The sequence below is a fragment of the Anarhichas minor genome, unplaced genomic scaffold, assembly GCF_050575085.1.
Source record: "Anarhichas minor isolate MPS153535 unplaced genomic scaffold, ASM5057508v1 ptg000063l, whole genome shotgun sequence".
NCBI lineage: Eukaryota > Metazoa > Chordata > Actinopteri > Perciformes > Anarhichadidae > Anarhichas > Anarhichas minor.
The window spans coordinates 1,522,483-1,547,975 of NW_027466509.1; the positions used below are offsets into that span (position 1 = coordinate 1,522,483).

At 41.9% G+C, this 25,493-nt stretch overlaps 2 protein-coding genes across 3 annotated transcripts; one reads left to right on the top strand and one right to left on the bottom strand.

The window, feature by feature from the left end:
• Positions 1-18,132: 18,132 nt before the first annotated feature.
• LOC142933897 (nuclear factor 7, brain-like) lies at positions 18,133-20,139 on the top strand. Its single transcript, XM_076078186.1, has one exon. It carries the CDS (start codon positions 18,260-18,262, stop codon positions 19,649-19,651), a length of 1,392 nt encoding a protein of 463 aa, XP_075934301.1. The 5' UTR covers positions 18,133-18,259; the 3' UTR covers positions 19,652-20,139.
• uqcc3 (ubiquinol-cytochrome c reductase complex assembly factor 3) lies at positions 20,136-25,451 on the bottom strand. Of its 2 annotated transcripts, XR_012947635.1 has the most exons (3): positions 24,757-25,451; positions 21,513-22,384; positions 20,136-21,371 (listed from the first exon to the last, which is right to left on the bottom strand). XR_012947635.1 is itself a non-coding variant. In XM_076078188.1 (2 exons), exons 1-2 carry the CDS (start codon positions 25,099-25,101, stop codon positions 22,253-22,255), a joined length of 477 nt encoding a protein of 158 aa, XP_075934303.1. In that variant the 5' UTR covers positions 25,102-25,451; the 3' UTR covers positions 20,136-22,252. The 2 variants fall into 2 exon arrangements, 1 of the variants encoding a protein (XP_075934303.1); XM_076078188.1 differs by having other exon boundaries at positions 20,136-22,384.
• Between the last annotated feature and the right edge of the window lie 42 nt (positions 25,452-25,493).

Sequence of the window (25,493 nt, forward strand, 5' to 3'; positions counted from 1 at the left end):
ATCATCATAGTGTGTAATAACGTTTTACTGCTGCGGTTCCAAGGCACCACAACAAGTATCATCTTTAGTTGTTATGTCAGACTATAGCCCAAAGTTCTTTGCTTTAAGTGTTCTTGAAGTTCTTTAATTAATAAATGGAAAGCAAAGTTATATTTGTCTCCTCCCCTTTTCTTTGCTGATCTAAAGATGATCCGATCCGTTGCACCACAGTGACACACATCAGAGTTACAGACAGCTCCACACAACTGAATATTAAACAGCTGCCAGACCTCCTCCTGTTGAACGGCTATTGATTTTCATGTCTTAGAAGACCAAAAGCAAACGTCTGATGTGAATAATAAACGGCAGAGTGCTCTGTGAATGTGTCTAATGCTGCAGATTTACATGTTGGAGGTCAAACCTCCTGCAGACACCATCTCACCATCACTGCTGCTTCAGCTTCGTTCTTTCTGTTTTAATGCTGCACAGAGGAGAGTGATCCAATGTTGTATTTAGAGCTTGATCTGATAACCCCCCAACACAGCACCAGCACTTGAGATGTTTATTACATCTTGCAATATTTGATCTACTAGTTGTAGCTCTATCATTTCATTAATAACTCGATCCTGGATGGATGATATATAATGTAAATATATAAAACCTGTCTGATTGTCTGACTGCTGGTGTTTCTTGACCAGTGAGACAAATCACCACAACACATTCTCAGCTCGTCAACCAACATAAGCAACATGCTCGGTCATCATGTGCTGAGAGGATAGATAGAGGTGTAGTCTCAGTCTTCTGCTCCACATAACAGTCAGGTTCAGGTTTAAACATGTGCAAGTAACTAAAGTTATACATAAGTCAGTGATCCCCTTATACTAGCTGAAAACATGACACTTTTAGTTGTTCTAATTAATAACCACAACCTGTAACAGTCCAACCTGAAGATAAGATAAGCAGCAGGACACATTCAATGATGATTAAATGTATCTGATGCATTGAAATAACAGCTGTAGCCTCCTGTCCTTTATTGGGTAAAGTATATTTTTCATTATTAAAACATTATTTTTCACAATTAAACTCAGAATCTTGATATTTTACCTCACAAACAATCAGAAGAGACACCGGCTTCCTTCATTACAGAATGAATGTCTGTGATTGTAGTTACACCACGGACACTGAGGAGAGTCAGCTCTGACTGGCTGGTTGAGTGTCTTACCCAAGGACACAAGGACACAAGGACACAAGGATACAAGGATACATGGACACATGGACACAAGGACACAAGGACACATGGACACAAGGACACAAGGACACATGGACACAAGGATACAAGGATACATGGACACATGGACACAAGGACACAAGGATACAAGGATACATGGACACATGGACACAAGGACACAAGGACACATGGACACAAGGACACATGGACACAAGGATACAAGGATACATGGACACATGGACACAAGGACACAAGGACACATGGACACAAGGACACAAGGACACATGGACACAAGGACACATGGACACATGGACACATGGACACATGGACACAAGGACACAAGGACACATGGACACATGGACACAAGGACACAAGGACACATGGACACATGGACACAAGGACACAAGGACACATGGACACAAGGACACATGGACACATGGACACATGGACACATGGACATGGCCTAGTGGAGCCAGGGATCGAACCGTCGATCCTCTGGATGAAGGACGACCATCAAAAGCAAACTTTATACCAAACTGGGTAATCACCTTATATTGGCTGAAAACATCACACTACCTGATTATGCAAAACATAATCATATAATAATAATCTGCATTATTTCATTCTTTGTTTGAAGATAGAATGACATTAATACTGCTAGGGGGAACAACATGTTCACTCACACACACACACACACACACAATAAGACTTTCTACTGGATGTGAACACATGAAACCAGTTTCAAGTCAGAGATGAACAACTGTGCTGGTAAGAACTTCATGCATCATGCATTCACTCACCTACACACCCTGACTGTACTGTCCATTAGCAATCACAAACACACACTCACGTTTGCACTATGATGCAAACATGTCTCACCCTGGCACACACACACACACACACACACACACACACACACACACACACACACACACACACACACACACAAAAGTCTCTACTCATTGTAGAATCATCATTATTCATCATCTACAGACTGTCAACTGTGTTGCACACCAGTGACACCATTCAGAACATTTGGAATGACAATGAAAGCTATGTTTCAGGCCTACAGAGTCTGTGAGCCCCCCCCCCCCCCCCCCCCCCCCCCCCCCACACACACACACACACACACACACAGAGTGTTGAGAGCTGTGGAGAAAGACAGTCTGTCCCTGACTCATACAGCAGGTTTGGACAACTCGTGAATGTCATTTGTCCCAAAGACAAAAATCTAAGTCTGAGAAACTGGTGAATACAAAAAGTCAATGAATCTGTTTGCACTCAAAAGAAGAGCAACAAACAAATGAAATGTACAGACGTACAAGCTTTCATAAGTTGACTTATAGAAATGACAGTTCCTCTGCGACAACTGAGGACGATGTCAACAGTACAGATACAACACGTGCAGCTGATGGATTGGGTTAAAACAACCTGGAACATCAGCAGGATGTCAGGCTGACTGACTGAAAACAGAATGGTAGTTCAGTCAGGTTATCAGGTTATGGCTTTGATGTACACAGCACTGAACAACAGCAGTGTTGCATTCAGAGTTTCATGGTTTTGCATCAGGACCAGATGATCATGGTTGGGGCCTATAGCAGCATGAAATGATTCTACACAAGCTGAGGTCCATGTCCACTCTGCAGGACACACCGCTGGCTCTTTAGTGAACCATTCACCCACATTCAGCCACCTCTGTAACACAAAGGAGCTCACACTCTGCTGCATCACCGAGCACTCATATGAAGATTAATTATTAAGAGGGCTGATCATGACTCAGAGGGTTCAGAGACCACTGAGGGGGAACAAATATAGACCAGTGCCAACCCCTGACCATGTATAATCAATCAAAGACCCTCTTGATGCAGGTGTGTCTGTAGAGGTACACAGAGGATCTGTAGGATGGTTTCTACTGTTCACTGATTAAGACCTATACCCATCTGTGACACAAGAGTCATGGATGCACTCAGACATTAACCTAATGTGCACGTTTAGAGCAGGAACAGCAACATTATGTTAGTAGAAGAGTAACTATTGGAAAGTCATAGTACAGCAGCTTCCCCACTAATAAAGCATTTACGTTACTCAATCCCATAAATGGTCGAGCTTTCTGTGGAGCAGGACACTTGTGGGATCATCAATTCTTCTGTTTGTTATTTTTCAAATAATCAATTGCAGAATTGTACCATTGGCAACATTGAGCTAATGCTGAGCTGTATTATTTGGATGCACTGTAACGGCAGCTTTAAAAGGTTGACTGAGAGTCCTGAAATGTGTAACACACACTCATAAACGAGAGTGAAGTGTTTGGAGTTTGTTTTACTTCGTTACTTTTTTTACTTGCATTCAGTTTCAGATTTCTTCTGTGTGAGGACAACGTCATCTTCCTGACATGACATGACCACACACACACACACACACACACACAGTCAGCAGACAGGTACAGACCACGGGGTGATTGGCTGAGTCGGTACAGGAGCTGGTGTCCTCACACCCTTACTACTGATACTGCCAGTTAAAGGAATACAGCATGTTTTTAGTGAATGGTCTCATTCATCTGTTTTCTTGGTTTGTATTTCTACGGTCAAGAGAGAACATGATAATGTGCAGAGGACACATTGTTTGTGATGGTGGACTCTGAACCTCCGCTGCTTCTCCAGGGTCACTTGGACCTTTGTTAATAAAGTTATAGTTTACAATGTGTGTGTGGGGAGCAGGAAGAGGATCAGCATCATCTTTATCTTTATCTACTAAAACTCAACTAAATATAAAGGAAGAGGTTGAATGAAGGACTAGATCTGACATGGACCTTTGATCAGAAGGTTAAATCTAAAGATAGCTGACAAAATGAACAAAAAGAGCCATTACCCTTTCACACTTTAGTTCAGTCGTCACAACAACCTGATGACCCAAGTTGCATTAAAATTTAAAGCCCAACTGAAAGCCTTTCACTCCTCCCCCTGCTCTCCGCCTGGTGGGAGGAGTCAGTCCTTCCTGCTAAACGATGCATCATCTCCAGTGTGGCAGCCTCCCCTCTGATCACACTTCAGTCTCTTAAAGGGGCATTTTGCCCAAAACAACAGGGCTGATCCCTCGCGAATCCCCAAATTATAAGCACCACTGCACAGTTTCATTTGGCTTAAGGGTTCAAAGCAGATGAGTATGAAGGTGTCCTCCAGCAATTGAACTGAAGGACACCAGTCTGTTGGATGGATTAACAGAAGTCCAATAAAACTATGTGAAAATCAAAGAGCAGTAAGGAAGTTATGTTGCGTGTTTAAGTATTCAAGTATCCAGGATAGTTTAATGTAGTGGAATATATGATCTGATTTAAGTCATAACGAACTAGACAAAGATCTACAAAACAGCTGCAGCTGTTGTCACAATGACTATATTACATTTTTACAAGGCTTAAAGTTACAAGTTATAACATTCTACTTTGATTGGGGGGTTTTCACAAATCAATAGCTATACAAAGATATGTTGTTCATATCAACTCATCTCATCTCCTCATAACGAGGTCTGGTTTCCATGAAAGAGCAGTTTATGTGTTGACTGTATCCAGTGCTGGCTCAGGTTTATAGTTGGGGCCGGCTCAGGTTTATAGTTAGGACTGGCTCAGGTTTATAGTTGGGGCCGGCTCAGGTTTATAGTTAGGACTGGTTCAGGTTTATAGTTAGGGTTGGATCAGGTTTATAGTTAGGGCCGGTTCAGGTTTATAGTTAGGACTGGCTCAGGTTTATAGTTAGGGCCGGCTCAGGTTTATAGTTAGGGCTGGTTCAGGTTTATAGTTAGGGCTGGCTCAGGTTTATAGTTAGGGCTGGTTCAGGTTTATAGTTAGGGCTGGCTCAGGTTTATAGTTAGGGCTGGTTCAGGTTTATAGTTAGGGCCGGCTCAGGTTTATAGTTAGGACTGGCTCAGGTTTATAGTTAGGACTGGCTCAGGTTTATAGTTAGGACTGGCTCAGGTTTATAGTTAGGGCCGGCTCAGGTTTATAGTTAGGACTGGCTCAGGTTTATAGTTAGGGCTGGCTCAGGTTTATAGTTAGGACTGGCTCAGGTTTATAGTTAGGACTGGCTCAGGTTTGTAGTTAGGGCCGGCTCAGGTTTATAGTTAGGACTGGCTCAGGTTTATAGTTAGGACTGGCTCAGGTTTATAGTTAGGGCCGGTTCAGGTTTATAGTTAGGGTTGGATCAGGTTTATAGTTAGGGCCGGTTCAGGTTTATAGTTAGGACTGGCTCAGGTTTATAGTTAGGACTGGTTCAGGTTTATAGTTAGGGTTGGATCAGGTTTATAGTTAGGGCCGGTTCAGGTTTATAGTTAGGACTGGCTCAGGTTTATAGTTAGGGCCGGCTCAGGTTTATAGTTAGGGCTGGTTCAGGTTTATAGTTAGGGCTGGCTCAGGTTTATAGTTAGGGCTGGTTCAGGTTTATAGTTAGGGCCGGCTCAGGTTTATAGTTAGGACTGGCTCAGGTTTATAGTTAGGACTGGCTCAGGTTTATAGTTAGGACTGGCTCAGGTTTATAGTTAGGGCCGGCTCAGGTTTATAGTTAGGACTGGCTCAGGTTTATAGTTAGGGCTGGCTCAGGTTTATAGTTAGGACTGGCTCAGGTTTGTAGTTAGGGCCGGCTCAGGTTTATAGTTAGGACTGGCTCAGGTTTATAGTTAGGACTGGCTCAGGTTTATAGTTAGGGCCGGTTCAGGTTTATAGTTAGGGTTGGATCAGGTTTATAGTTAGGGCTGGCTCAGGTTTATAGTTAGGACTGGCTCAGGTTTATAGTTAGGGCCGGCTCAGGTTTATAGTTAGGACTGGCTCAGGTTTATAGTTAGGGCTGGCTCAGGTTTATAGTTAGGACTGGCTCAGGTTTGTAGTTAGGGCCGGCTCAGGTTTATAGTTAGGACTGGCTCAGGTTTATAGTTAGGACTGGCTCAGGTTTATAGTTAGGGCTGGCTCAGGTTTATAGTTGGGGCCGGCTCAGGTTTATAGTTAGGGCCGGCTCAGGTTTATAGTTAGGGCTGGTTCAGGTTTATAGTTAGGGCTGGCTCAGGTTTATAGTTAGGGCTGGTTCAGGTTTATAGTTAGGGCCGGCTCAGGTTTATAGTTAGGACTGGCTCAGGTTTATAGTTAGGACTGGCTCAGGTTTATAGTTAGGGCTGGCTCAGGTTTATAGTTAGGACTGGCTCAGGTTTATAGTTAGGGCTGGCTCAGGTTTATAGTTAGGACTGGCTCAGGTTTGTAGTTAGGGCCGGCTCAGGTTTATAGTTAGGACTGGCTCAGGTTTATAGTTAGGACTGGCTCAGGTTTATAGTTAGGGCCGGCTCAGGTTTATAGTTAGGACTGGCTCAGGTTTATAGTTAGGGCTGGCTCAGGTTTATAGTTAGGACTGGCTCAGGTTTGTAGTTAGGGCCGGCTCAGGTTTATAGTTAGGACTGGCTCAGGTTTATAGTTAGGACTGGCTCAGGTTTATAGTTAGGGCCGGTTCAGGTTTATAGTTAGGGTTGGATCAGGTTTATAGTTAGGGCTGGTTCAGGTTTATAGTTAGGGCTGGTTCAGGTTTATAGTTAGGACTGGTTCCTTGTTAACTTCTTTACTGGCTGACAAAGCAGCTCGTCCTTCTACCAGCAGTAGAATCACATCAGAGGGAGGACAGAGGACAGAGGACGGGGGACAGGGGACAGAGGACAGAGGACGGGGGACAGAGGACAGGACAAATGAGTGACACTGACTGATGTTTGAATTCTTTATCTTTATAGACTTCACTTGGGATAATATTTATGACATTTTAGATTTGTTTCCAGTGAGATGATGAATGACTTCATATAGTGACTTTGTTGTTGTAAAGTTTGTAATGTCTCATTTAGAGGAGACATCCATACTTCCTCTTCATTCCCCTCCAGGCTTCTCTAAGTGTCTGAATAAATGCCACATCTACTAACTTCACCCAACACAAGCTGCTGCTGAGTGAGGCCCTGCCCTCTCCACTCATTTCTTTATCTCTATCTCATCTGTAGATTAATCTAAGACTCTCTTCCCGTGGTGCATTTCCCAGGAGGAAGGAAGGAACTCTCAATAATTCAGAGGCTGTCTGAGTCTCTTCTTCCAGCACCAGTCGCTGCTGCTGCCTGTCTGCCATAGCTGGAGCTTACTCTCACCAACTGGCAGCCCAGGGTCCAGAAGAGCTTTCTGCCCGCAGTGCTCCACCACGATGGGCTCTGATCAGTAGCGCGTGTTGCTGTGTGGACGGCCTACATGGTGGTTTAGAGCAGAATCTATCTCACTTTTTATGATTTGATGGAGAAAAAAACTTCTGCTTTAAATCAAGTTCAAATCTAAAGCAGTTATTTGAAGTCCAATCAAATTCCTGACTTAACGTTCATAGAAACATGCTGCGCTTATTTGAGCGAAACAGATTTTCCAGTTTTTTTATTTTGAGCTGAAGATACTGACCGTACTGCTAACTGTCTGTTGTTTCTGACTGCAAACCAAACACAGAGTCTTCTTAGGATTCTATTGACAGATTGACATTTGGGTTTCTGTTGACAGTAATCTGTTCTTACGACCCTTACTAATCTTTTCCTTTCATCTTTTTTGTGATCAACTTTTGTATTCATATTTAAATACACAAGACAAAGGTGACACAGGCAGTAAAGAACAATAAGAGGAAGCCAACAATATGTCAACGCAGACAACATCAATGAACAACACTTACAGAACTAAGAGCACAAAGAGACCAGTTCACTACATTCACTGCCACGCAATGCCTCTAACCTCTATGGATAACCCATGATCCCTTAATGCCAAGCTGAAACAAACACGTGTCATGAATTTGGAGTTTTTAAGCATTTATCACATTGTTTTGAAGGTAGAGGGACATCGTATTATCACGGCTTGAGTTGGATACTCTGCTGTGCGTTGTACTGTACTTATCAGGGCTGGATTGAGATAATGATTCATGATTCATCCAAACAGTACACATACACACAACTGTTCTGTTCATTGTCTGTTCACTGTTTATGTCAGTAACAAACCTCTTTAGTTGTATTACTACACACAAAAACTGCTTCAAAAATCATGAACATTAATTAAAAACAGCCAAGTGTCTTCTAGCCAGAGATGTCCTGAAGTCAAATATATCAGTCAATGTCAGGAATTATGGATCAGTGTTTTTTATTGTATCTCAAGTATTCTGATTATAGCGATTTCAAGGTACAAATACTTTGGAATATCTTTAGGATTTTTTCCCCATCAACCCAAAAATCTAAGAATAAAGACTTTTAAATGTATAAGGGACAGCACTTTATTTTGAAAAGTGGACGTAGTCGCGTGGATCCTTCTACTAGCTCCTACCTCTAGCTCTGACCAGCTCTGTTCTCTTCATAGTCCTTGGTCTGCTCCAGCTGGGCTGTGAGCATCGAACATGAATCACTGCCTAGCCCTGCTTTCCCTGTCCAGTGTTTCCTTATATTACTGTGTGTGTGTGTGTGTGTTTATCATACTTTGGATTCAGAATGTGAGGGTGCAGGTCATATCCCCGCAGACAGGACTCTTGCTTCAGCTTTGTATTTCTTGATACAAATACGATGTCACATGACTCATACACTGTTTCCCACACGATGTTTTTATGCTTATTAGAATCATACCAAATGTTGTTCCACTAAAGACAAATGCCATGTGATTATCTTGCTTCATTTTATATATTTATAGCTGCACTTACCAATATTTTGATATAAATAACGGATAACGTGAAAGGGCTCCGACACAGTGATGAACTCGCACTTAATCATTGGAATTATCACCACTCTGTAAATCCCCTCAGCTGTACACGTTCAGCTCATTGCTTTGATTCTACAGCCCACAAACTCTCCACGATGTTCCAGCAGAGAAAAGGCTCTGATGAAGCCGATGAGAGCTGCTCAGCACCAAACAGCAGACCGACACAGTTACACACGAGCTAGTGAGCATTTAGCAGCTAAAGAGACGGATATGTTGATGCATATGAGATATGTTTCTTATGAAATGGTGGAGACTGAAAGGAGAGTGAACATTAGACTCTCATTACTCCAGCCGTTGCTCTGTGCCTGCTGGATGTGTAAATATCACAAAACACTTGTCATCATTGAAGTTTTCTGCTAGTTTCGTTCCCCTCAAGAGGCTCAAAGGATCAATACTTGCAGCTTGTATCATCTCTTTATTGCTGCTGTTGTTGAGTTCTCTGCTCAGGAAGAGGTGAATCATTAAACCACAGTGTCTGAATACTATTTATGAGACTTCACCTCAATGTTTGAGGGTTACGGTCCACATATCATCTTCATAAGGGGATAGTATGTCAATGTTGTGTTTACACGTATTGCACTGCGTCCAAAATATTAAATAATACAGCTTTTATTACTTTATTCATCTGCATTTTCAACTATAGTCATTTCATTTTTGGCATGTATGCATATATTTATTGGTATTTCACATTATATTATGTGATATTAGGAGTTGACAGATTGTCGGCCATGCTTATTACCAGATGCAATATTGAGCATTTTACAATTATTATGTTATCTGATTGCCAATAAAATCAATAAATTAGAAGATGCTAGATTGGCACTGATACAGCCTCTCTGTCTGTCTGTTGTCCCTCATGACTCTGTGGGGTTGAGTCCTGCTTGGTGCTGTAATTAGTACGGATACACAGTCCTAGTGAGGCTACAGACATTACGTATACAGCCCGAACCTACCGATGCACATCAAACCTGCGTTGGCCTCTGTTGGCCTCTGTTATTAGAGAATCCAGTCTGCAGTGTAGTTCACAAATGTACAACATTGGGCTTCATGATCAAAGAAAGATTGGCTGTAAACTGAAACTCATATGTGACGTGTTTAAACGATACACATCTTGGCTTGTTTCGGTAAAGGAAAACAATTTTTCTAGATTTACTCTTCAGAGAACAGAAAAAGCACGATGAATGAAGTTAAACATGCTTCTGAGGCGTCCAGAGGAAGAGCTGCAGCACAGTCACCTCACAGGATTTATAGATAGCCTGTCCCATCTCAGTGAACCAGCTGTTAGTCTGCTCTCTTTACTGATAGTATTTATAATTCATTTAACTGTCGGTTAACCTTCTGCTACAGATTTGCGCTCTCTTCATCCTTCATCCGCTCCATCTCTAAACGCTCCATCGTTGCCTTTTAGCTCTGGTCTGGTTCATGTTCACGCTGTAAACATATATATAATACAATATCATATTAACAAGTCATTCGCAATGGAAGGTATCTCATTCAATGTCAACCTGCATCATCAGTGCTCCATGTACCCATGGAGGAGGTTACAGTACGCTCCACTTTACTGAGCATTGACTCGGTGTTTATTCGTCACAAAGACTACATGAAGAAATAGCTGATTATGAGCATTATCAGTCTAGACTACTAGACCCCATATGTCATAAATCAGAACCTAAAACAGTTATGTTCCAATTGCACCGTAATATTACAGGATAATATAGTTACTGTATACAAACAAACACTATGGCGGAATATGACCAGCCTATATCCACTGTATAGTTGACAAAACAAGCCAAAACAAACCTTGCTTACGATTAAAGGTGCTTTTGACAACGTTAGAAAATGGTTCTCAATGGTTGCGAGTTCATTGTACAACCTGCTTATTTGATGGTGCAGAGGAGTAAGACTCTGAGAGACAGTCGTGTTCAGGGATAAATCATCCATGGTAGGGTCATGAAGTCATTCTCCAGCATGTAGCTGGGCCTTCTGTCACTATAGATTCAGGTTACTCTGTGTGGAGTAAGCATACATACAGTGTGTGTCGGCCACTCGCTTCTAAATCCCCTGTAATGCGCATCTTCGTTATACATTGTTCGAGGGAACTATAACGATAGCTAACTGGAGGCAACCATCACTAATGCTAGCGTAGCTCCACAGGGATTGAAGCTAGTTATCGTTCTCATTTTGATAATCTTACTTAAGGTTGTAAGGACTACGGCTGATGGTAATTGTTACTTTGGTCTTTCTTTAAATATGCCGAATTGTAATTTTATGGCTCATTGTTATTCAGACGATTAAGCTGAACTAGCTTATATGTGCTAACGTGATTCGTCACTTGTTGCCATGGTACATATTCACGTATTCCGTCGCCTGATGGACAGCCGTCAGACACCAGCGTCGATGAGGCCAGGCGTGGCAGAGCCGCCTCCTTTAGTTGCTCAGCCCTTGGGATCGGTACCGGAGTGACGCCGGGCGCTTTCCCTCAAACTCAGGCTACATCCACGCTACTACCTTTACGTTTCAAACAGGACTTTCAAAACGAACACGATCTACGTCCACAAGGGCGTTTCATCGGTTTTTCCATACTAAGCTAATATCACATGACTATTCACGAGTATTATCGTACTCTTTAATTTAAAGAAATTGGTGCTTTATACTAAAGGTCGACCTCTTTAATCTTCCTCTACACACACAGACAGAAACATTTTGTGGAAAAAAACTTTTTTCAAACTTGGTTACAACGCTGAAGGTCTTGTTTTATCTCTCTCACACACAGATGTACTAATGTACTGAAATAAACACGTACAAATCAAAGCTTTACTAGATTGATCAACACACGTCTCTCACTTGTTCACCGACGGTTTCGTGGTTGTCTGTTCTCACACTCGTAGCTCTGCAGGTGGCTGAAGTCCCTAGAGAGCATTTATGCTTTTGTTCGTTTACAGTTTCTTTTGTGTCCATCACGCTCCTCAAAGCCACAAACCGTGACTTCAATCGTCCGCTCCATAGGGCTGAAAACACTGCTGGACATGCTGCTCGTCAATCGCTCCAATACTACCTTGCTTCGTCCTCATGTAGGCAGTAGTAGCATTATAAACAGCAACACCTGTAATCCATATCCAAATTGAATTAAGCTGGTAGTCGATCGGTAATCAAGGCTGTTGATGTTTGTTTTCTTCCGGCAGCGTGACGAATCAGGGAACTGTTAAGACCCAATCGAACGCGGGTGTCTGCATCGTCGTTTTCAAAGGTCCCCGGTTTCCCAGTCCACACTACGACTCAACCCCAGAGTGTTCAAACTAACGCGGCGTCGGTAGCCTTTTCAAATGCCTCCGTTTTTGGGAGTTTAAAACTCGGAGGAAGTGTGGACGCACGGGCGTAAACGTAGCAAAAGATGTGCGTTTTAAAATGGAAATGTAGTCGTGTGAACGGAGCCTCAGACATTTTTCTATTTCTTTCCACACTAACTGACACTACTAAGAGTCTTGATCGCTGACGACACAGAGATACCACCTGATATTGATGTTGTTATTCTAATGGATGAATATGTACATTGCTTATTGTGATTTTTTGACAATTACCACGATCATCAGATGGATAGACACAGTTACATAGACTACAGAGACCGGTCAGTGAACATAGTGGAGCGTTTAGCAGCTAGAGAGAGTTGGTGGAGACCAAACTAGAGCTATGAGAGAGTGAATGTTGGCCTTACATTTATTAAGTGGACACAAACAGAACTCAAAATGAATGTTTATGTTGCCCTTGCTTCTCTTGAGATCAGTTTCTATTTGCTCTCCTACCAGCTTGCTCTTTTCCACAGATGTATCTTTGTTTGTTGCAGGTTTGAGCCTGGCCTCCACAACTTCAATGGTCCTGTCGTTGCCCCACACTCTCCTCATCCAACAAGACTGCGATCCTGATAAATGTTTTTTATTGTTAAGATATTCAAAAATGGATGAGAAATATTCAAAGTTGTAAAAGACACAGTGGGAATATGCTTTATTATGCAACTAAACTGTCTTCTACTTATCTTTCTTTCTCTATGCTGTACCTATCTATGTATCGGGTTTTAGGCATGTTCTGTCACACACATTGACGACCTAACAGCTGTGCAAACAACCAGTGTTGAGGAAGTGACAGTATGAGAACTGTAGATGACAGATACCAGCCACCCCAGAATGATTTGATTAACAAAATAAAGGCTGTGCTGACAGGCTGAGCCATGTTGGAGTGCAAAGTGCCCGGTTGTAGTCCACTAACCAGTTCTGTGAGCCACGTTTAAGTAATAAATGACATTTACTTTGTTAACAAAAGAGCAGCAGAGTTCTGTCTCTTTGCTTCGATACTCTTTAAGTGTCGATGGGTTTGAGAGGTGATGTTGATTTGTGAACAGTACGAAAAATACAAAAAGAATCAATCAAATAAAGGATGGCATTACTGTGGGTTAGGAACCGTAACCCACAGTAGGGTAAGCAGTAAACTGCTCCCGTAGCTGAGCCTGAATGTGAATGTGTGTGAATGTTAGTTAGTCCTGATGGGCAGGTGGCATGGTAGTCCTGTCATCAGTGTGTGAATGTGTGTGAATGGGTGAATGATGATGACGTGTAGTGTTAAAGCTCTTTGAGTGGTCAGAAGACTAGACAAGTACAGTCCGTTTAATATTGATACATGGTAACGCTTCTGTTGTGTACTCCTGTGTGAATACAATATTTGACAAATTCAGTATTTTTCTGATTTTAAGAACTTCAGTGCAAAATGAGCATAATAGTTTCAGGTGAAATTATTGACAGAAAGAAATGTATAGCCTGTATTTAAGATGCAGCGTACAAGAGAAACTATTAAAAAAACAGCTGAAAAATGTATTTTAAGCAGACATTAAAGTTAGAGATGCACCAACCAATCGGCTGCTGATCGATGGCGTTCAGCTCTCCGGCCATGACTGCTGAGCGGCCCATCAGCCTCATTCACACACGTGCTGCTTTATATATCGGCATACAGCGGCACAGACTAATGTCTAATGTCTAAAGATTAACGTCACAGCCACACACACAAAACATGTTGTTGGTGTGGAGGCTCTTCAGCGTGACTGAAGAAGACATACAGCTACCAATTTGTCACAATTGCAAGTCCAAAATATGCCCTTATGTACAGTACATGTTAACCTTTTACAGGAAAATACATATGCTAACTGGGCAAGGATGCTCCTCTTATTTATGCATGACTTTGCCTCTGTCAGTAGGAACCAACATATGGGATTAGTGCTATCTCAGCTAAGTGCTGACTGGACTTTTCTGCTCTAATCATCAACCCTACGGACAACTTTAGTGAGTGAGTTTCAATCTATAGACAGAAATGACGCATCTGTTTCTATTATTATGACAGAGGCTCCCCAATGCATCTTTCTTGCCTCCTCAGAGTTTGATGTCTGAAGGTAGTTGAGCTAAAAATAGCTGCACCCCCCCCACACCAACCCCTCTATCAGGACACCAGCAAAGGCATCGGTAGGTGATAAAAAGCAGGCTGCCTGAGGACACATTCAGCTTTAATAAACAGCACAGACATCACTAAATAAACCGGCTGTCAGCCATCAGGGTTTCTGATTGCTCATAATAGACCCTGTATGCATTAAAGGCATCACCATATGCATACTCAGAGAGCATGGTGTGATGTCATCACGTTGGATTATACCAAACATCTGGAGAACGCCATTTGAACGTCTCTCATCTGTTTATTCCTGAATAACCAGATGACACAGTCATGTTGAAAGTGATGTTGTATGACAGGGATGTAGCTGAAGGTTCACAGACCATGTATATGGGTGTTATGATTTCTATAAACTAGAGCTGGGTATCGCCATCGATGTACCGAATCATTTACGTTGTTGGTATCAGAGCAGTGCAGCGTGCGGTCGCAGCGAGAGACACAGTGACGCATGTCGTGTTCACTGCAGTGACTTTAAACACAAGTTTAAACCAACTAACACCACTTTGTTAAGGTTAGCTAAATATGGTCATCTTTAAAAGAAAGGTGAAATATGAATCTCAGTCAGACGTTATGTACACCTGACCCTTCACCCTGGTTCCTAGGGTGTGTGGAGCCTCTGACCGTCATTACTTGCCCGATTACAAGACATCGACTTTGAGGGAAACATAAATCTGATGAGAACAGTCTCAACCCTGTGTACTAAACAGGAGCGGCCCAATGGAATCCACTGCTTCAGCTATGACCATTTGTGTTGTACTGGAAGTGTATCTTACAAGACCTCTAACTTTATGGAAGCGCCATCTGAATCAGGGACGGAGGACCCCATGAGCATTGAAGATGCTGTCATATGAGCATTCATTCTCAAACCAATACATTGTAATGGTTACTGATAATAACCTCAATCCTACAGTCATAACTAAAGTGGCATCAACAAAAAGTTCCATGATGTTCCTATTCCCATAAATATTAAGCTACAGGATATTCACATGTTTGACGGTGATCACTTGTTATACGTGTCCTTGTGTCCTCGTGTCCTCATGAATGACTTCATACATCCTCCTGTTTTGCAATCCTGTGATTACAACATTCGTCAGCCCGTTTTTTGCATCTTTTTTATTTTGCATATGATGAAGTATAAACGTGATTACCTCATGACAACACACCCTGAGTTTATCTGTGTAGGCCTTTTCCAGCTTGAGGCTAATGAACGTATAGACTGGGATTACACAACTGGTGTGTATCCACAGACAACAACCTGTTAGACATGATGGGCCCCGGAGAGAACAGGCTCCTGCTTCATAACAACAGTCCGTCTGCGTGTCCATCATCACCATCACCACCATCATGCTCCATATCAAGCTCACTGCGGGTTATTCTAACCCTGGTGGTAACACTAGCAGACAGAGGCAGCAGGCGCTGGTAGAATGAAGGTTAGCCCAAATAATGGCTGCGGGACACGCAGCCTCAACCGACGCCCATCTGCCTTTCCAAAGACACGTCTGTCCTTTCTACAGCTACAGTTTGACAGAGTGTCATGTGTGAGCAGGGATGTGGTCTTACCGGCCCCCTCCTCTTCAGAGAGATGTTCTTCCACAGCAGGAGCTGCAGCTGGTGCAGGAATCCCATTCTGCTTCAGTGCGTCGTTCAGTTCACCAGACGAGCATAACGGTACCGGCGGTGGCCGATGACGGGATTTAAATAACCGGGGTCTTCTATCCCGTTCCCAGGCATCCCGTCCGAGCCTGTTGTGGTGCTGAAATGTGTCGCTCTTCGCTATAATGATGAATATTATTGAGCTACCGTTCCTCCGTTTGTAGAAGAACGCTTATTAACGGTGGCTGGCGGTAAAAGTCGTAACGGGGACTGGTAGTGTTCCGTCTGTCATCCTCTGCGTGTCGGTGAGCACCGGTTATCTGTGCGGTTTAGTTGTGCAGTGGTCCGGGTTGGATGAGGAGACCAGAGGCGACATCCAGACAGCCTGCTGTTAAGCTAACCGCAGTAATGGAAACGTACACTTCCTGCCTGTCCTTTCAAAACAAAAGCCCTCCTCGTTTTTGTGTCAGAGATCAGAGCATGGATCAGACCAGGTGTTGTAAAGTACAGTCAAAGTAGTTCCTAATGCATCCTTTAGCGCCGCAGACGATTTCAACCGGACAAAAGAAAGGTGTCTTATTTTACAAATGGAATATTAGTCTTTTTCGTGGGCTGGAATCCAAAACATGTTTTAATTTTATGGGACTATGTAGTGTCCCACCATTCTCTCACAGACACAGATTGCCAGGATGGTGTCACTTATCCTTTCACCACACTCCATTCCTCAACCCCATAAAGGGATTATCTTCGTGATGGGTGAGGACAGTTTTTGACCAGCAGATGTCCCTCTTGGACACAATGAATGCTAGATGTCTGGACATGTCTGCAGAAGATTGCCAGAGATGGATCAGACATGCAAAACGATTCCCAGATATGCACGCAGGTTTACTGACGGGGCGTTGTTGGGGAGCCGGAGCCTGTTCTCTCTAGTGCCTAACAGTGTCTAACAGGTTGTTGTTTGTGAAGAAACTATAATCCCAGTCTATGTTCATCGCCTCAATTCTGAAAAGGCCTACACAGATAAACTCACGTTTTAGTCTATTATATCCATGAGATGCAAATAAATGCCAAATGTTGTAATCACATGATTGTACGATAGGATAAGGTATGACATCATTCATGCTAACCTGAAGACATGAACAACAATCTATATCTGTCAAACTCCACATTGTTGATAGAGGACAGAAGGTGTAGCTAACCTGTAAAAGTATGCATAGTGACTACTCTCTTGAAATCACTTGGAATGACTCAATACAAAAAAGCCTGTTGAGGCACTTCAGCATTTCTAATCCATTTCTGTGACATAGAATACTGTGAGGTAGCACGATCCATGCTGTAAAGAAGAGCCCCTCTGTTTGTTGTAAGGGAGTCTTGGTTTATGCCAAATACATTGGTAATAAATAAAAGATACTTTACAGACTATAGTGATATATATTGTCGCTAGTAGGTCATTGTGGTCAATGTTGAAAATCTTCCTTCTTTATCACAATATTGTATTTATTTACAAATATTTGCTTCAATGTGATATAGTACATTAAAACTATGATTTTGGGTAATCCAGTGAACTAAATACTAAAAAGTTAGACATTTCTATCTGATTATTTAAGTTTTATTTTTCATATGCATATGTAAATATTTCCTGCTCTTTCATGTGCTTGTGTATTTTAAGAGGAAATGTTTTCCAAAAATAAAAGATTTTACAGTATTTCTCACTGTCTAATTTAACACTTTGGTTGTATACAACCATGTGTTATCATGATCTAATCATGTGTTATATATAACACATGATTTAACGTGGTGATTATTTCCTAAAACAAGTTAAACTGAATCATGAAATGTTGTGTTTTAAAATATTTCTGGAATCAGAAAATGTTGCAATGTCAATGCATTTTATTATGTTGATTTTGTTTTTTTACACTTTCAAATAAATATTTTTTCTCCAAGTAACAATTCTCAGGCACTTGTTGTGGAAAGTTGGTGTAAAATCTGATTATTAACAAAACATTACCATCTGCTGGTAAAGAAATGAAATGTCAGGATAGAAAGTGAAACTTAAAGCTGGTTTCCACCTTGCTGAACGGAGCTGAGAGACGCCATTACAGGGAGAAGTATCTCTATTAAATCAGAAGCATTGTTATCTGTAATTTAAAGAGACACAGATTTGGTGAGTCTTGCTTAAAGATATTCACATATCAGAGAAAATGGCTGAGAAAATAGTTCTTGTTGAAAGTTACCTGAACTGCCATGTTTGTTCAGAGACGTTCAGAGATCCTGTGTCTCTGAGCTGCAACCACAACTTCTGTTCAAGCTGCTTGCAGCAATTCTGGAAACAAGCTAAAACTAAAAACTGTCCCATTTGTAAAAGAAGATCCTCAAAGGGCTTTCCAGGAGTCAACTTTCCACTGAAGGAACTGGCTGACTCGTTTGCTGAGAGACAGAAAACTGGATCATCTGAGACAGAAAAAGGAGAGAAGGTGGAGGTGGTGTGTAGTAAACATGGAGAAGAGACTAAACTGTTCTGTAAGGATGAAGAGAGAGTTGTGTGTTCTGTCTGTGAGTTTTCTCTCCACCAGAGTCACAAGTTGGTTCCTATAGAACAAGCAGTCAGTGACCTGAAGGACCAGCTGAGATCTGACTTAGAGTCTCTGCAGGACAAGAGGGACAAATATGAAGAAGTGGAGGAAACATACAATGAAATGATTCAACACTCCAAGAAACAGCTGTTGTCCACAGAGAGGCAGATCAGAGCAGAGTTCAACAAGCTCCACCAGTTCCTGAAAGAGGAAGAGGAGTCCAGACTGGCAGTGCTGAGGGAGGAAGAGGAGCAGAAGGGGAAGACTATCAGCAGAGAGATGAAGATGATTCAGGAGCAGATCTCCTCTCTGTCAGACAGCATCTCTGCTGTTGAAGAAGACCTGCAGAAACACAACGTGTCATTCCTCAGCAGTTATAAAGCCACTCAGACCAGAGCCAGAGTCCAGAGCTCACTGTCAGATCCACAGCTGGTCTCAGGAGCGCTGATAGATGTGGCCAAACACCTGGGCAACCTGTCCTTCAGAGTCTTGGAGAAGATGAAGGACAGGGTCCACTTCAGTCCTGTCATTCTGGACCCAAACACTGCACACCCCATTCTCTATCTGTCTGATGATCTGACCAGTGTGAGAAATGGAGACACAAACCAGGAGCTTCCTGACAATCCAGAGAGATTCACTGAGTATGTCAATGTTCTGGGCTCTGAGGGCTTCAGCTCAGGGAAACACAGCTGGGAGGTGGAGGTGGGAGACCATCCTTTCTGGAATGCAGGTTTGGCTAAAGAGTCAGTTGACAGGAAGGGAGAGTTACTCGCTTCCCCGAAATATGGAATCTGGTGTTTACTTCATCACAGTGGAAAATACACTAATGGATCTGGTCAGACTGTCATAGTGAAGAAGAGTCTCCAGAGGATCAGAGTCCAGCTGGACTATGACAGGGGGGACGTGTCCTTCTACGACCCTGAAGACATGACTCACATCTACACTCACAGAGACACTTTCACTGAGAAACTCTTCCCATGGTTCAGTATTGGAAAGTCTGCTGATGTCAAAATCTGTTAAACTGATATTTCTCTGTGGTGTTCAGGGAGGGTGGTGAGGTCTCAGTGATTTATCAGGATTTTTATAATGGTGGTATTTCTTTGTTAATAACAGACAATTCCAGTTAGTTCTTTAATTTGATAGTACATGAAGAAAATGTAGAGTTAAAGAAACATAAGATTTGAGTAAATAACGTGATTTGTTTGTGATGTAAATATGCTGAAAGAACTGGGACCAGTAGATTTCATGGGATCATTTAATTTACATATTTATACAGATTTATTTTTATTTCTAAGAATGAGCAAGAAGTTTGTTTCCTTTTTTAAATTTAATTTCAAATAGTCTTTAATTTTATCATATTACCTTGTTTATTTTTTTACATTTTAGAATAATTTATCTTTCAATGATCAAATCCTTGTTTCAGTAAATAACTTTCTTTCTATATGAAATCCTTCAGGTTTGTAACTAATTCCTATAAATAAAATATCAAAGAAATATCAAAATATCTATTTCAATGATCATTTTATTGATAACACCGTAACACATTTTCTTGAAGTCATAGAAACACGTGTAGCACGTAGGAGAACAGAGCAATAATCTGAAGAATCAGAGAACTAGAGGATTCATATTATTATACAGAAGAAACCCAAAGAGACAAAAAGAGACAACGGGAAACTAGAAAGAGCCAACTGCAGAGAAATGATTGAATAAGGTCGGAAACAGGAGAAAGAGAGAAGACAACTCAGTGTTGTCAGTGCAACTCAGTCACTGTCTGGAGAAAGAAGATGACGGAGGTTCAGAGTGAACACGGTGGCTCCAGTTGATCTCAGTAATGCTTCATCTGACTAAACAGCTGAGGGGAAGGCAGCAGAGCTCAGTGACCTCTAGACATCAGAGAAGGACTGTTATTGTAGTTTATATGTAGGGCTGCACAATGAATCATCTTCTATCGTCATGTCAGCTTTGATCATTCATACACAATCAGGATTTATCAGAGGTGTTGACACAGTTTGTTTAGTGAAGAATGTAAAACGTGTCTGGAAACAGTTTGTGATATAAGATGAATGAAGGAGAATGATTTTGTTCACCAAAAATTGTTCCTGATATGTCTGAAGTTTCTGATCACAACCTTTAAAGCTTGTGTTTTAAATGTCAGCTGTGAATCTATGTATCATGTACAGCAGCCCTGAAGGTCACAACACAGCAACGTTTCACAAAACACAAAAGCATTTCACAAAGCACAACAACATCTATTTGGTATTACAGGTATGTAGTTGAAATGATCATTTAATATGCTCAGTTGACTGCCTTCTATTCCAGCTCTGGTTTGACATGTTGGCTGGAGATGTTGTTTTGGAACCCCATTGTAGCGATTCCATGTGTTAACATCCCATATCAGAGGTGGTGAGTAGAGCCACAACATCAAATTCAATTATTTTGCAGAATGTTGAGCCCTGTCTTCCCTCTGTGGGGTCACCTGCTCATTGTTTTGTTTGAGTTACCAACTGGTCTTATTCTTTTTTTGTACTAGTTCCCTTTTCTTCCAGAGTAGAGGGCCATTGTTGGAAGGCACCGTGGTGAGGTTCCGACACCTTATGCATGCACGTACAAGTACTGGGATACCCCCTGAAAGAGGAGACTGATACAAGGCTGAATTTGCCTGCCTTGGCTCACCAAGCAGAGAGTTCCACAGCTGAGGAGCCTGGACAGCAAAGGCCCGGTCACTAGGTCACTAGGGCACCTTTAGTGACGGAGGAAAAGAATTACATGATTGCAAACCGGGACTGCCCAACTTTGGTCAACTGAGTGACAAAAGTCAGTTTGGAATGAAATCAAATATTTTTTCAACATGAAAATTGAAATTGTGACATTGAATTCCCACCTTAATGTTGCTGCTGCTCACAGTGGATCAGTCATCAACGCACCAGAGCAAGAAGATGAGGGAGATGAACACATTCCTCCTGGTAACCATCAGTTTGTCACTTCAACCAGATAGTTGACCTCTTCTCAGCTGAACTAAGCAGGGATCAGAAACCTGCAGCAAGTGTTTGCACCAGCAACAGTAGAGCACTTGAAGGACAATGCTGCCATTATTCTTGATTTTGCATTACTATCAACAAGCGCCATAAGAAGACCAAAAACCAATGTGTTTATCTCTCAATACTCTGACTTCCATCTAAGGTCAATGGTTCTCAGCAGCAAGCACAACGGTTCCTGATGGAGACACAAATCCTTAAAATGTCTCTGTTTTGCGAGGCGCTTGTTAAACCATTTGGGAGTTGGGGTTCAGTGTCTCGCTTCAGACTCCTGAGCCACAGCCACTCCCAGCATCAAACACGTATACACACAATACACAACACCTGTTTGTAGTACATCCATTGTTGGTTTTGGTCTTTTCATGGGATTTGTTGAGAGTAAAAAACATCATCAAACCTGCCTCTTAAACTAACTTGTGAACACATGAATGCTAGAACCGGATCATAACTGGGACTGAGTTTTAATAAACAATTCAACATCCGATGGTAAATTGTTTACACAATCAGACAACAATCTCTACGTCTCACATAATGTCCATCTTTATTTGAAGAGCCAGCAGCATTCAATACACGGAGCTGGGCCGGTCTACTTTGCAGGTCCTCCGACTCCTCTTGCAATATTGTTGTTGGTTTCAGCAGCGTCCTTCAGCGCCTGCATCACCAGAACGTTCCTCTTCCTCGTCTCTTCCATTCTCATTGGATTCGATTCAGGCAGATTCTGATGGGCGGTAAGCAAGAGGCAGATAAATGTCTCAATCAATCAATTACTATATTTGAACACATGGAATAAAATGTTGACCTCATTTCTTTGCATGTGTTCGTATTGAACACATGCAAAGAAATGAGGTCAACATTTTGTGAGACAAATTATAGAACCTAGCAAACATATTCACTTGTCCATTTCAGATGCAAAAACAGCCTTTATACAAAGCTGCCACATGTCTTATATTCAGTCCGTAATATCTGCAACCAATCTGTAACAAAGACAAGTTACTAAAGCTTTTGCAGGGCTTAACATTAAACAAGCAGCTTAAAGCTGCTTTTATGTCATTTAAACTTCTGTCCATCTTTTTGATTTATTGTGAAAAATGAAACAAGTCAACATGAGAGTAACTGAAAACTGGAGCAGACTGTTTACTGTCAGCTCATCATTTAGACTCAGGTTAACTGCAAAGTAGGATTTTACATACAAGCAATTTGCCTTGGCATTTTTGTGAATAACATGAACATAGTAAGAGAAAGTAAAACTAGAAATGACTGCAATCATCAAGAATTAGATATATCATTATTTATAAATACAAAACGAATGGCTTTTATGTAAATACTAGTGCTGGGCAACGATTAAAATATTTAATCGAATGGATTTTTTGCGATTAATCGCATTGTTATGGCAAAGTTCAATAATGAATTCAAAAGTAGTGTATTGTGCACTTTTATTTTAAAAGTACTGCTATATGAACAAAAGGGCAATAACATTTGGTTCACGAGATGCAGGTAGCATGTTTTATACTTAATGTGAATATAATTCATACTTTGTTGGCATCTTATTCTGAAAACCGGATGTTCGTCTGAAGAAACCGGATGTTGTCTCACGTTAATCTTTCCGCTAACTTTCAAAGTCCTTTGCTCGCTCCCGATCTGTACCGTTTAAATTCGTTTACCGTGAATGTCAGCATATAGGTGCACTAACATGTAAGTGTCTGCTGAGTTTACCGCAGCGATGTCCAGTAGTCTCCAGGGAGAGCAACAGCTGGTGCAGCTTCTCTCTTTATTTCTGACCCCCCCCCCCTTTCGACCAGAAGCGGAAGTCGCCTTTTCTCTACGGCAACCCTGAAGGGACATCATATCTCCAATACAAAACGATAAACATGAGACAGTCTGTTACAATAATAATAAATTAAAAATACCTGGTTTTTTTTGTTGTTGTTTTTTAATTATCACACACACACACACACACACACACACACACACACACACACACACACACACACACACACACACACACACACACACACACACACACACACACACACACACACACACACACACACACACACCTGACTATAGGATGTTTGCTGGCTTTTATCCCACTGTTCTTGTCATCCTCTTGTTGTTATTTATATGTATTGTCTCTTGTCTTTCAATAAAATAAAAATAAAAAATATATATATTATAATAAATTTAAAAAATGCATTAATGAATGCGTTAACGCGAAATTAACGCGTTAACTTGCCCAGCACTAATAAATACATAGAATATCTTGGCCATTTTCTCACTGATGATTTCAACGATGACAGAGATATAAATAGAAAAAGGAGAACACTGCCCACTGTCAGTGTCCCCAGAGGACGGCCCACTGTCAGTGTCCCCAGAGGACCGGCCCACTGTCAGTGTCCCCAGAGGACCGGCCACTGTCAGTGTCCCCAGAGGATGTGAGGAAAACCCTGATGAGAGTGAATATGGGTAAAGCTGCTGGGCCTGATAACATCCCTGGTCCTGTACTAACAACATGTGCCAACCAGCTAACTGATGTCATCACTGATATTTTCATCATATCACTGTCACAGGAGAGTGTTCCCATCTGCTTCATCGTTCCCGTACCTAAGAAGTCTGCAGTCTAAAGGACTACCGCCCTGAATCACTCATCCCCATTCTGATGCAGTGCTTTGAGAAGCTGGTTCTCCAGCTCATCAGAAACAACATCCCAGCCAGCCTGGACCCTCATCAGTTTACACACAGAGCCAACAGATCCACAGAGGATGCCGTCTCCACTCAGCCATCACTCATCTTGAAAATAACAACCTACATCAGAACGCATACATTGGCCAATAAAGCTGATTCTGAACACCGGAGCCCCCCAGGGCTGTGTGCTTTTATCTTGTAGGTCTTATTTTCTTTCTTTCTTTTGACATGGAACCTCTTATGAGTTTAAAATAAAATTTAAATTGAATGAATGAATGAATGAATGCAAGCTTTTAACAAATAAAAACGATATCGCTCTTGACTGGGACTACACTAACAGTACAGAGTACACACGCTATTTAAAAGACTTGGTTTGTTTACACACTGAGTGTTATCCCCATGAATCACCTTGAGGAGCTCTCTCCGCCTTTCTTCTCCCGGTGATATGATAGCCCACATCCCGTAGCCAAGCCCCAGCAAAGCCACCAGCGCGCCGGAGCTCAGGATGGTTCGCATGGCGCTCATCCTGGAGCGGGTGATGGAAACACAGTATCTGCCTGATATCTGAGTCTTTATTAGTGGCCACAAACACAAACCACTTGCAGCATCTCGTCTGTTTAGTTTGGTAATGTCGGACACTGCAGCAGCAGTGCACCCTGGGATAGCTGTCTTCTTCTTCACTTTTAAACGGAGCCCTGTGTATAGCGCCACCTGCTGGCTGGAGTGTGGTGGAGTCACGTGATGCGGACACATTTACAGGGAAAGGAACGAACGAACTAACAACTGTGGGAAAAGTCGCTTCTTTCATTGAGTACAAGTAACAAGACCAATGTCAAATGCTCCACCACTCACAAACCATTCAAGTCATGCATTCAAAACCCTACACTAAAAGCACGAGTAAAAGTCCCGAATTCACTGTCTCAGTGGTGTCCAGCTTGCTGCCATGTTGAGTTCTTTAAATCTCTACAGCTCCACTAAGATGATCCATAATCCTTCTGACTGACGTTTTCCTCTGTTTTTTCTCTCCTTTCCTGAACTATTGTGAAAGATAACTGTGTGCTTTAACTATCTAGCAAACATGTCACGTGTACTTCATCCTGTCGGCTAATAGTCCACATTTAAAACAACTATTCACCTCACTCACC